The sequence below is a fragment of the Lepeophtheirus salmonis genome, chromosome 11, assembly GCF_016086655.4.
Source record: "Lepeophtheirus salmonis chromosome 11, UVic_Lsal_1.4, whole genome shotgun sequence".
Lineage (NCBI taxonomy): Eukaryota > Metazoa > Arthropoda > Copepoda > Siphonostomatoida > Caligidae > Lepeophtheirus > Lepeophtheirus salmonis.
In genome coordinates, this window is record NC_052141.2 from 14,515,009 (window position 1) to 14,528,235 (window position 13,227).

A 13,227-nucleotide genomic window follows, 5' to 3' on the forward strand; every position below is an offset into this window, starting at 1 on the left:
TGAATTCTGAATTTCTGTCATGAATGAGTACCCCTTCTGAATAAAGTAGCTTTAGATCTACGTATACCATTTGGCTCAACTTATTTATGTGACAAGACCTTTTCCATATTAACTACTATCAAAAATATATACAGATCGTGGCCCAACATGGAAGATGATCTTCGAGTTGCTGTGTCCAAAATTAAACCTAGAATAGACCTGCTCTGCTCAATGCATAGTGTACATAAGTCACATTAATACCTTGATTAGTCTATAAACTTATTTCGAGATCCACATCCTTTAATGTTACGTGTTTCTAAGGCGCCATTTTGATTTTATTTACTGCAAAAAAGAGAATTGGTAGCAGAGAAATGATTTTAAGTAGTAAATATACTGCTGATTTTATATTTACAATATATTCAATTATTTCGTGGTTGTATTTCTTATCAATTTTTTTTTTTGAATTAAAATCTCTATTTCTGATCAATATAGCCAATAACTTATCTGATTTGCCTCTGGGTGAACTTTAAGGATTGATATATTATCCCTTTGAGTAATCTATTTGCATAAAAAACACTCCAAATTTTTTATTCATCTCTCAATAAAAGGTGTAAAGATACTTTTAACTTGATCATCCATCTCAAGGGATGTTCGAATTCAGATTCCAAATTCCACGATGGACGACAGGAGGAGAATTCATCCGAGGAAAAGTACTGTACCTCATAAGGGAGTAGAGTGTACTCCTTCCTTGGGAATGAGATACCAGGATCGAAACAATAAAGCGATCCATTCATGATGAGTAAAGAATTGTAATGTTTCAAAAAAGGATCACTTAAAAAATACAATATAGAACAAAAATTCTGGGAAATACATATTTTCTAAATAGATGTTTTGTTCAATTATACATTGAATATTTTTCTATAATATATTTGTAGAAAATGAGTGTTCCACTGTTCTATAAATCATATAGTATGTAATAATAAATCTTTACAATGCACGAATCAGTTTTGATATTTTACTGACATCAGTAGTATAATTTTTCTGATCAATGTTTTTTGATTGTATAACTTTGTTGAATATGATCCCTGTTTTCAGTATATTTTTTCTATGAAACTTATATTTATGAAGTCTTACAGTTGCTGAGTAATGGCAGCTCCTAACAAAGATTGATTCCTTTCCAAATTTGCATATAATAATTTTATAAGTGGAGATATTTTTTCTAAATTTCTTCAAAGAAATTCCTCACAAATAAAATTACTATGCAGCGGCGTCTGCGGGATTATATATATAATTTTTTTTTTTTTTTTTGGGGGGCTTGGTTTTTGAATTTTTTTTGAAAAAAATCAAAAAAATTTTAATTTTTCGAAAAAAAATTCAAAATTTTTTTTCAAATATTATATTTATTGAAAAAAAATAATAATAAATCCATAGCTATTCTCAAAAACTTAAATTTTGTCGGGAAAAAAATTGACAGCAGTTGACAAAAAATTAATTTTTCGCAAAAATATTTAAAATATTGAATTTTGCGAAAAAATTACAATAATCCATAGCTTTTCAAAAAAATTATATTTTTTGAAGAAAAGTATCCAAAATCTACATTTGTTTACAAAAATTTAATTTTTTCAGAAATTTTATTTCCTATATTCAATTTTTGAATTTTTTTTTTTCAAATATTAAATTTTTTGGAAGAAATTTTTTAAAAATCAATAAGAATTTACAGAAAATAAAATTTTTTGAAAAAAAATCAAAATATGAAATTTTTCAGAGAGAAATTTTCTAAAATCTATGGCTATTCACATAAAATTAAATTTTTTGGAAAGAAAATGGAAAAATTAAATTAAACTTCAAATATCAAATTTTTTAGTCAAAAGCAAATATTCTTCTTCTTATTTTTTTTGTAAGGGGAGGTGCTACAACCCCTCCAGCCCACTCTCTGTGGACGCATCCTGCAACTTATATTACGTATTTTAAGGAATTTAGCATTAGAGGTCTCGGGGCTTCACATCAGACTGTCTAGAGAACTATCCAAAAAGTGCGTGGAAATTGTCAGGCTGGAGAGGCCACTTTTGAAACAGCAATGAAAGAAACCCATCCTTCCTTGCAAGAATCTCTTAAACGAGTTTATAGAATTCTTCTAAACTCTTTTTTGACACTTTTGGCCCCCTTACAACCCTGATGCCGATCCCATCGACTACACCTTTTTGGGTGCATGTCGAGGGGTATGCCTACAATGTCCTCCATCCAAATACCGAGACCCTCAAAGCCACTTTCAGCCAGCACTGAGACACCAAGACAGAGGACTACATCAGAAGCGGGTTTTCCTGTAGCCTGAAAGCCATCATAGCCGCTAAGGGTGGCTACATAAATGTTTAAGAGAGCTCAAAAAACGCATCTCTTTATAGCATTAATTTTTGTTGAAATTCTATCGTTAATTACTAAATTGTATCCCTTTGTAGTTTAAAATTCAAAATGTTCAGATTTTAATGGACCACTTGGTATGTTTGTAGGGTAGATATTCATATATTCCATCCTCGAAGGTCACTCGTCATCCTTTTTTTAAATTGAAAAGCTTTTCAATTTAGACTTATTTTTCAAGTCAATGAAGGATATTTTGTTTTTTCTTCATAAAATGTATTTTATATGATGTTATTATTATTTTATTCTAACTTTTATTAAGATGATTGGGAAAGTGAAGAAAGAAACACTTTATTATATCGTATTTATTTTGGATTATCATCCTCTTTAAATACACCAAATTCCTTATTATGATTTCATACATCAAGACGTATGTGTATTATATGTTAGAAACAGACATACGCACAAATTTCCAAAGAAGGAAATCATGATGTAATATGTGTGTACATATTCCTACTTTCCTTGATTATAATCTTCCGCTTTTTATTTCAAATTCAATTGCCAGAGTCCTTCCTCAACAAAGTTTGAACAGACAGAGTATATTGTACATTAGGTTACGTTTTTTTTTCTTCGAATTTCGATAACGGAGAGTGCGAAACAGTTGTCAACTGGTGAGAGAATAGCCTATCCCAAAATTTCATCTTTCTACGATGTCATCAATAGGAGACACATACCGTTCAAAGTTTGAGTGGAGAAAAAAAAATATTTATTTTTCCAATCAGGACTAAAATACAGCATTCATCATTATTTTGCCTTATTTAAGTATGATAGATGTTATTCTAAGCTTTAAAAAACGTGCATATAATATTTTTCTAGATCTGCCCGATGAACTACTAAAAAGATATAATCTTTCATTACTGAAAAAATATGTATATAAATAAAAAAAAAATAAAAAGAATGCGCGCTATACGCGGGTCCTCAAATTTTTCTCACTCCATTACCATTTTTTGCTCAATAAGACAAATTTAGAAAAAAAAACCTCAACTTTTTTGAATACTTTTTATATGTTAGAAAAATGTCTATTAAAACTATTTTATGTAAAATAACTAAAAATGTCGTCTAATTAAAGAGTTTCTGTCTTTTTTAATATTTCGATTGATATACATACTTCGTAGGATAATGTAATTTTCATGGTCCAAGTCAACTTTTCCACTCTACCCCTAATCAAAAATTCGAAAAAAGTTCAAAATCAAACCTCTCTATTGTTCATAGACAGAGTAGATAACATCCTTTTATTTATAAAATGCCAACAACATTTTGCAGATCCATCTTAAAAGAAAATCGTGATGGGCGTATATTCAAATATAAACATCCATCTATATATATTTAAATAAGGAGTACAAATGTAGACACGTAATGTCCTTCTATATGTTCTTGCTTAGATTGTTAGAAATCCTTTGGATTCTATATTTATATTTAAATATATGTAACTTAAAAGTGCTTGCTTTAATGATGACTGATGAGTAGAGATAGGAAGGATCTTGGACCCGGATCTGAAGTACCCGGGTACAGTATCCGTAAACTTGTATTATCTAAGAGATCCATGATTCGAGAACCGAACTTAAGGCTCATAAGTGAGATCAGAGGGATTTTCCGGATATAAAAAAACTTATCGTATTGCTTAACACTTAATCATAGAAAATCACAGAAAGAAAAAAAAAAGAAGATCCATATCGACCATACACTTTATTTATCTTGATTAGTGATTGGAGCGACCTCTACATAAATAGTTGCATCGCGTGGTTATTCTATAAGGCGTTATCTCACACGTCGTTACTTTTATTATATGCTATATTATTGAAGGTGGCCTAGATTTCAAGTAAAGGCGGCATCTCGAGTTGAAACTCTATTTCCATTAATTTTGTGACCATAACTGCTGAGCTGATGCATTTTTGTGATGGAAAAGTACTTTTTTGTTGGCAAATCGTGGGCGTTTTTCTTTCAGCTCGGGGGTCAAACGGTCCAACAACGAGGAATAATATGCGCATGTAAAAGTTTTACTCTTTTCCAGATAATCGATGAGGATTATTCCTTGCGAATCCAAAAGAGAGTCACCTTAATCTTTCTGGCCCATTTCTCAATTCAAAATAATGTCAACAGAAATAAATAGACCAATTAGGCTAAACATAACCTTGATACGGGCCAGAAGTGATATCTCTTGGGCTTTGCACGGACTTTTCAAACGATCCTCGTATTTGGTTGTTTGATGTCTAAGTGTTTCTTGTTCTTTTCCTCGAATCAGTGTTTTTAACGTTGATTGTTTGGATACAAATTAGAACTGATTAATCTGTGAAAAGTTATTAACCATTATGCAATAATAATTCCATAGTTGAGGATTTTTTTATTTATAAGAGAGGTTGCGAGATATTTTAAAGGCATATTGACGTGTCCAATGTTATTATAAAAACAATTCTTTTAAAAGCTAATAGTTACGTTTTAATAGTAAAACCATTGGGTTATTGATAATTACGGGATTAGTAATTATCAATAAAAATGTAACCTTAATCCTTAACTTATTGTATTTAGGTCTGAATTTGAATCTGAATGGGAAAACGGATCATACCTCGTGGCAGTTGAATAGTAAACTAGATCGGACCGATAAAAAAAAAAGACTGATTAGTAAATCAGTCCAAGGATCGATCCAACATTGCCCACGACTTATTAAATAATGATCAAAAAAGAAGAAAAAGCACACGCATTAACTGTTATTACTTTTCTAATCGGTAAATTTGGTTTTTTCTATACACGTATCCCTTCTTTACTGATGAGACAAAGTCTCTGATTTGCGAGTCGACAGGCTGGGAGTTATTTTAAAATCCGGAATATTTAAGGATAATGTATATTAAAAATTTATTCGTCAAAATATATTTGATTATTTCCAAATATATTGCTCTTACATTTTAGAGTTAAATGACGGGGCACACATTGAAGTCAATCGCTCAAACCTAGCCCTGAATCTGGCACAGGTCTTGATGAATAACTACTTGTCCATGTTGACCACTGGCTCCAGAATGGAAGCCCGTGAGGAGTTAGCAGTGTTATATACACGTTTATTGGACTCTCTCCCCAAGTCGTCCCACACATAGTAGCTAGGAGGCCACAGTTCCTTTACCCTTTTACTTGAGGAAGAAACGATTGTGTTTTTCTTCTCTCAAAATAACAATGATTTGTATGTATTCCGAACCATCAAACTCCTTGAAAGCCTTGGCAACATCGTAAATAGTTGATTTGTCCAATTTTGTAAACTCAATAATCTACTTGGGCATGCGTGCCCGACTGCTACTACTCAGCAAATAGATTCGTAAGACTTCATAAATATAGTACGGAGTGGTCCATTAAAATCTGAATACTTTGAATTTTAAACATCAGCAAGAAATATAATAAATTAATTAAGTATATGAATTCAACAAAATTAATACTATAAATAGATATGTGTCTGAGCTCTCTTACTCATTAATGTAGCCGCCCTTAGCGGTAATGAGGGCTTCCAGGTGAGGGCTTAAGGCCTGGCACCCACTGCCTATGTTGTCCCCTGTCATGGTGTCCCAGTGCTAGCTGACGGTGACTTTGAGGGCCGTGGTGTTTGGATGATAGACACTGCAGGCCTTCCCTCCAAATGGACTCAAAAGATCACTGTCGAGAGGGTTGTCATCAGGTCTGTAGGGGCCAAAAGTGTCAAAAAAAGAGTTCAAAAGACTTATTCTAAAAAGTCTTGCAACGGAGGAGATGGGTTTCTTTCATTGTTGTTGTCAAAAGCGGCCTCTCCACCCTCATAAGGCTGTTTCCACCCACGTTTTTGACAGCTCTATGAACATTCTGGTGTGAAACCCCGAGATATCTTGCATGAACCCTCATGGAAATGAAGTTATTGACATGGGTTTTTAAACTCCTCCAGGTCCAATTTAGTATTTTTACCAGAGCCCTTCTTCCTTTATAGTGATTCAGACTTCCTGACGGTATAGACGGTGGTCCTGGAAGACGCCCAACTGCTTGGAGTGCGCGAATGGAAATTCGTCAATCACGTTCCAGTGTCATTTTCTCGACTTGTACCTAAGCCAAAAAGCTCAAACTGGTTTTATCTTGTAAGTAGAGTTTATGGTTTATACATCGAAATGTGAATTAATTTTAATAACTCAACCTGTATTAATTATAGATTGAGTAAGTGTTCAGATTTCAGTGAACCAGCCATATCACAGAAAAATGCATATTAGGTCATAGTTTCCGTCAAAATGCAAGTATCATCGCTGAGAAAATGCTCATTGTACTCACAATAAATATTGCTACAGAAAAGGGAGGTATAACTGAAAAACTTTGCTTAGAAAGACTGTTCAATAAAAAACATTCTAATGGAATAATATTAAATTTACACAATTTTTCTTGCATGGGACTTTTAAAGTGAATCTAATTTCATTTTGGCTGCTAATTCCAAATCTGTCACTAGTTTTTGTCTATCCCATCAAGTTTTTGAATAACGGGGTGATGAAAAAATACTACAACACATACCAAAAATCCTTAATTTACGAGAGAAAAATAATAAAATATTTTTGTTTTTGTCATTTTATTTGCATATTGGCTGTTGATTTCAATGTGTCACTACTTGATGGTTATCACATGAGGTTTTTGAACTATAGGTTGAGGAAAAGGTTTTATTTTATTTTTCAATACAAGACACAACAATCTAATTTTGTTTAAACATACAAAACTAAAAAAAAATATACAAAACATGGAAGTACTAACACATATTTGACAAACTTCAATATTATTACAAACATAGAATGTTATATCAAACTAGTAGATGCAGGAACAGTGTATTTTTGTTTGTTGACAAAAATATTAGTTCATTTTTGGGGTAAACTTCCTTTTTGATGACGCCCTCTTATGTAGAGCATCTGAATGATCCCTCATCAAACTCCAGCAGTAATCAGCCATCATATGCGAGTCCTAACGACCTTGATATCTGTCTTCCATGACTTTAATGTCTTGGTGGAACCTCTCACCTTGTTCGTCGCTAACATCTCCAAGGTTGTCTGGAAACGTGTCCAGGTGACCGTGTAAGTAGTGCAGTTTGATGCTCATTCTGCACCCGAGCTCTCGTCGACTAAGGAGAAGTTCATCCACAATCTCTTGATAATTGTCCTTTTTCTTGTTCCCAAGAAAACCCTGCACCACATTAGTAAATGAAGTCCACGCTATAGATTCGATAGCGGTCATCCTCTCAATGAAATGTATGTCCCTGAGTAATGTTCTGATCTGGGGTCCATCGAATATCCCTACCTTTTTCTTCGCATCACTAAGACTCGGAAAGGTTGAACATATGTATTGAAAACAATCCCCATTGAGATGAAGAGCTTTTACAAACTGCTTCATAATACCGAGGTTGATGTGCAATGGTGGAAGGATGATGTTTTTTCGATCAACTAGTGGTTCATTAATGACATTCTTCTCTCCAGGTACCAACGTATGCCTTGATGACCATTCCATTCTAACCCAGTGATCCTTGTCAGCTCTACTGTCCCAGTAGCAAAGGAAACAGGGGTATTTTGTGTAACATCCTTGTTGACCCAAAAGGAAGTTCATCATTTTTAAATCCACACAGATTAACTACTGGTGATCGAGGTATTTCAATCGTTCAAGTACTATTTTGATGTTTCCATACTCCTTCTTCATGGAGACTGAGTGTCCAATAGGGATACATCCATATATGTTACCATTGTGAAGTAAACACACCTTAAACTTCTTTTTGAGCTACCAATAAAGAGTCTCCACTCACTTGAATGATATGCAGATAATCCCATAGCAACAAGAAGCCCTTCAATGTCACTGAATCAATCGGAATCAAACATCTTACGCCATCAAAGACTCTCTGATTTCCTCCATCAAGGAGACAACGACTTCAATGCCAAGGAATTACCTTGTCAACGCCTGATCCTTCTTCCAGGCTTGACCATGATTCATGCTGGGGGTGGATCCATCAAGCAAGGTCTTTTTCAACATTCATTTATACAAATCAAACCATTTTTCAAGTAAAAATAAAAAACCTTTCAATTTTTATGGTTCACTTGGTTTTTATTGGTTGGTATTCATAGTAGAAGTTACAATTTACAGCCATACGGTGTACATGGTAGTACCCTATGATTGGAACGTGGAACGGAACGCAAAACGGAAATAATGAGTGAACGAATATTTTTTTTAAGGGAAAGCCAAAATAGGGGAACCCTTAAAGCTTGTGTTTAGTCAACTTCAACACGACAATATATATTAAAGTATTCACTGCCTACAATTTATATTAATCTTCCAAATGCCCCTTTAAACTACAAAAATAATCTCTTGTGCCGTGGAATTAAATCTTGATAATTTAAGTTTTTCTTGAATCTTTTCAATCATTTATAAACGAGTGATGCCTCACTTGTATTATTCAACTTTGGTATCTTAATGGTGGATCTAATGAGTTGAATTATTCAAAATACTTGCTTCCTTGCAAAAATCTGAAGTATATGAGGTAGCATATTCAAAACATGAACCACCAGAACCCGATGAAGAGACAGAACATCCAGAACAGAAAAAACTCGACTTGGAAGATAAGCCAATATGTACTGAACATAAACTACCAGATTCTGAGGAGGAGACATAATATCTTGGCCTATCTACATATTATAATCTTCAACTTTTGTATAAGTATAATTTTCTATAAGAGTTTTGTTGTACAATAATATTCAGATTTATCTAAGATATATTTTGTGAGTTTGTTTCTTGCTTTTATTTTTTTTTTTACAATTTTCTAGAGTGGGGAACTACTTTTGAAGTATTAAAATGAGCTAGGTAAACCTGTGTTTTTTCTTCGTTTTTTTATTCTTTTGATATCCATTCCTTCGCTCATAGTCTGCATAGTCATAATTGAGTTTCTCATCTGATACATTTTTAAAGTCTTTCAATAACTGCCTTAGTTCTATAAATGATGGACGTTCCTCTGGAAGCTTGCACCAACATAAGAGCATGATCTTATAAATCTTTTCCTTGTGACGTTGATCTTCCTCTCTGTCATTGGATGACATGGGCATCTTGGGAATGTCCAATCGATAGCCAATATTCACTTTTTTTATGATTTTACTTGGTTCAATGGCTGAAAGAAGATTCATTTTGAGAATATTCAGAAATATGGACGTTAGGTATAATGTGTTGAGATATTACTTGCGTAAGGACTTTCCCCATAGCTAAAAGTTTCCCATAAAACAATTCCAAAAGACCAGACATCACTCTTTGTTGTGAAGATCCTTCGTTTGACACATTCAGGAGCTGTCCATTTAATAGGGAGCACACGATCCGTTCCTCCAACTCCTACATAATCTGTGTCACAAGCTAAAGAAAATATCAAATGAGGTACTCATATTTTAAGAACACAAAATATGTATGTTTTTTTTTACACATTCCAAAGTCCCCCACTTTAGCTCTGTACCATTTGTCAATCAGAATATTCCTTGCAGCTATGTCTCTATGCACAATCCCCTTTTTTGAAACGGCGCACATTCCATTGGTAATCTATTACAATAAGGTGAAAGAAGTGTAAATGTGGATATTGTTAATCAAAAAGAGCCCATGAGCTTTGTTGACTCACATGAAGGTATGTACTAAAGCTATACTTAAGCAAGGAGAGTATCTTACATCAAGAGATATCCTTAAAAGGTCATCAAAATCAAATAATGAGTGTTCCTCATCACTTCGTAATAAGTTCAGCAAGTCACCATGATCCAGTAACTCCGTGATCATGAGAAATGGATGATTATCTGTACAAACCCCATATATTTGAACTAGATTGGGATGATTGATGGATTGAAGTATCCGTATTTCCTCGAAAAAAGCCTTCATTTCCTTTGCTAGATCTGAATCGCTCTTGAGGGCTTTGATAGCAACTGCCACAGAACCCCGCCAAACACCCATGTGAACTGTTCCGAAATGCCCCGAACCAATTTTCCTCCCAAATTCAATTTCATTTCGTGGCAGTTCCCATCGATTAATAGCAACAAGTCCTATGTTTGCATCCCTTACAATCTGACAAGGAGTTGTTAATTGACAGGCAATTCCCCTTTGAATTCCTTCTTGGAAGGCGTTGATGAGATCTGGTAGAGATTCAAACTTTTGCTTCGTTGAAACAAAGAATTTACCATTGTTAAAATTAATTTTATATTTAAGGATTTCGAATTCTTCTTGTTTATAACAGTAGTTTTTGACGACAAGGGTATAGTCCATTTCTTCACTTTCAGAGTTTCTGGCAAGGAAAGAGCCTTGGATATTCACGGGATGGAGTAGAAACTCTGAGCTGCGTACTTGATCTATTCGCCCAAAAAACCAACTTAAGTAATTACACAAATAAAAATATTATATCATTTATTGGTATTGAAATAGTTTTTTTTTGTTAACTCACGGCTCCATTTCAAATGTATTCTTTTTTCCAACCATATTTATTAAAACATTGCCTTTTTTCTTAGTCCTCAGGTTTTTCATATAAAAGAAGTGATCATTGTGAATCCTGTAAAAATTGAGTATTGATGGTCATTGATGGAAAATTTCTATACATAATAATAATTTAAGGGAATACGGATTTTGTATGTAAATTTGTAGCCTTTATATAAAATAAAATATATCGATACAAAATTTATAAAATAGATACACTCTTACCATTTGCTAGCAATAATGTCTTTGTAAGAAAATATACTACGTATCAGTCAATGGCTTTGGTTGGCTATCATCAATGTAAGGCCTAATATATAGTGATTTTTACACACACCTTAAAAGTCGTAAGTCATCATCCCGTTGAAATTCCAGCTCCTGACTTGTGTTACCATTGTTGTCCCTTTCAAAGGGAATATGAGACATTTTTGCTGTGAGGGTTTGACGACTTGATGAATTGCAGTTCCCCATTTTCCTTTTTAGTGTGGATCCCGACTATGATCTAGATATATTTTAATCACGTTCATTTAATATGATGCTTTGTCCATCTGATTTCCAACTTGAATGCTCCGCAAGTGATTCTTTTCATTCAATAAGTCATAAGTGGGATAAAGAATATCCATTATCTCTCTTCTTGGTACTTGACTTCCTTTTCTCCTTCTTTTGGAAGGACATAGACTGGCTATATAGTCTGTACGTACACATTTGTAATTCTTTGTGTAGAATTGTTTGTTTCTATTTAATAATTATCATTCAATGCTTCATACATCCTTTATTAATGAATCACAAACTGCTCTCTGAGAGCAGTTTGATAATTATACTTAGTCCTGGGACGGATCGCCGAATAAGTCTTCTTTTTTTTTATCAGTCGGATCTTTTTACCATTCAACTGTCCAAAGGAATGTATACATTAATTCTTCAGTGGTTTCTAGGATAATTGGTTTTAAAAACAGTTTTGGTAAAATAAAATTTGCCAAACAGACATTTTGCGGAAAACTGATATTAAATTTATTGATATACCTATATGATTGTATATTTTAATTAGATTTAAAATCCTATTATGATAAATTATTATGATCATTTGCTATATAAGTCATTTTCAATAAGTGGGGACCCCCACTTATTGCAGTTTTTGGGAACGAGAAAAGTCCGCGTTATATGAAATCCACATTGTACGGGGACCTTTTGAGTACTAATATCCAAAAAAATGGGAGAAACATTTTTTCAATGTCCTTTTTTACTATTTTACTATGATTTTTTTTTAAATTAAATTTTTTATTGTTCATAAATTATTTAAGATAGTGTATACCAGACAACATATATGTAAAATAATTGTAAAATTTAATCTTAATCGGGTATTGACTTGATTTTTAATCCGGTCATATCTATACTGTAAAATTTAAATAATTAAAATTTGACCAATATATATTCAGCAACTTTTTTAATTTCAAGTCTGTATCTTAAGTAATATCCTAAAATTTTAAGTCTACCTATGTATCAAATCAAATACTTGGAGTACACTCCCCCCTTCCCCCAAGCAAAATTATGCAGTTTTATAATATGCATATATGTGCATAGTACACATCAACAACTAAAAAAAAAATTTCTTCAATATATAGCTTTATTTATCCTGATTTAATAAAAAAAACTTGGGATTTCAGGGGAATATACCGTACTATGCAAAGAGTCAGAATAATTCAAAACGCCAGTTTATGTGAAATCCATGGAGTTTGAAACCGCGTAATGTGGGGATCCTCTGTTACTAAATTAAGTTGTGTTCATTTGCAGAGAAATATTTTTACCTGAATTATATTAATCAATGATCATTTTATAAATATAACACAATAGTAATTGGTTCGAATTTAAGTCGAATCTTTACCGTTGCACTACTTTAAATAAATTAAATAATAAACAAATTCGAATGGAAAAAGTGCTAATCCCTTTTCCGTTATCAATTAATTATAATATTGTCGTGGCCTTATCTCAAATTGTCAACGATATAGAGCGTTTTTTGGAAGTTCTTCTTTAAAAAAAAAATAAAGTTCATACATTTATCTATGACAGGAAATACTTTTAAACTTTTTGAATATAATCATATTGAAGCTATGAGCCTCTGAATAAAAAAACACCTCTTTTCATCTTTAAACAATCATAACTCGAGTTATATGCATCATACATACATTTTAAAAATAGTTTTAGAATTTGTCAACATTAGCCTTTAAAATATATTCACATAATTTATCACTATCTTCCACAACAAGCGCTCACAAAAGCTTTGAACTTTAAAATCCTTATATCCCAAAATACACACTGATCCTATGGCTGTAAAGTCGGGTTGTGCATCATACGCCCCAGAAATAGTATATGTATCATACTTCTTTAGTCCAA

At 32.9% G+C, this 13,227-nt stretch overlaps 1 protein-coding gene across 2 annotated transcripts; it reads right to left on the minus strand.

The window, feature by feature from the left end:
• Positions 1-9,106: 9,106 nt before the first annotated feature.
• LOC121126152 (tyrosine-protein kinase) lies at positions 9,107-11,546 on the minus strand. Of its 2 annotated transcripts, none has more exons than XM_040721456.2 (6): positions 11,177-11,546; positions 10,814-10,918; positions 10,054-10,741; positions 9,816-9,930; positions 9,583-9,750; positions 9,107-9,514 (listed from the first exon to the last, which is right to left on the minus strand). In XM_040721456.2, exons 1-6 carry the CDS (start codon positions 11,308-11,310, stop codon positions 9,210-9,212), a joined length of 1,515 nt encoding a protein of 504 aa, XP_040577390.1. In that variant the 5' UTR covers positions 11,311-11,546; the 3' UTR covers positions 9,107-9,209. The 2 variants fall into 2 exon arrangements, with proteins under 2 accessions (XP_040577390.1, XP_040577391.1); XM_040721457.2 differs by having other exon boundaries at positions 11,068-11,426.
• Between the last annotated feature and the right edge of the window lie 1,681 nt (positions 11,547-13,227).

What these genes read in the sequence shown, in the direction of transcription:
- LOC121126152 (XM_040721456.2), bottom strand. Translation starts at nt 11,310, where the DNA reads ATGGGGAACTGCAATTCATCAAGTCGTCAAACCCTCACAGCAAAAATG. An exon ending in AGTGGGGGACTTTGGAATGT is followed by an intron (nt 9,751 to 9,815) that starts GTAAAAAAAAAC and finishes TATTTTCTTTAG; the next exon opens with CTTGTGACACAGATTATGTA. An exon ending in TGGGGAAAGTCCTTACGCAA is followed by an intron (nt 9,515 to 9,582) that starts GTAATATCTCAA and finishes ATCTTCTTTCAG; the next exon opens with CCATTGAACCAAGTAAAATC.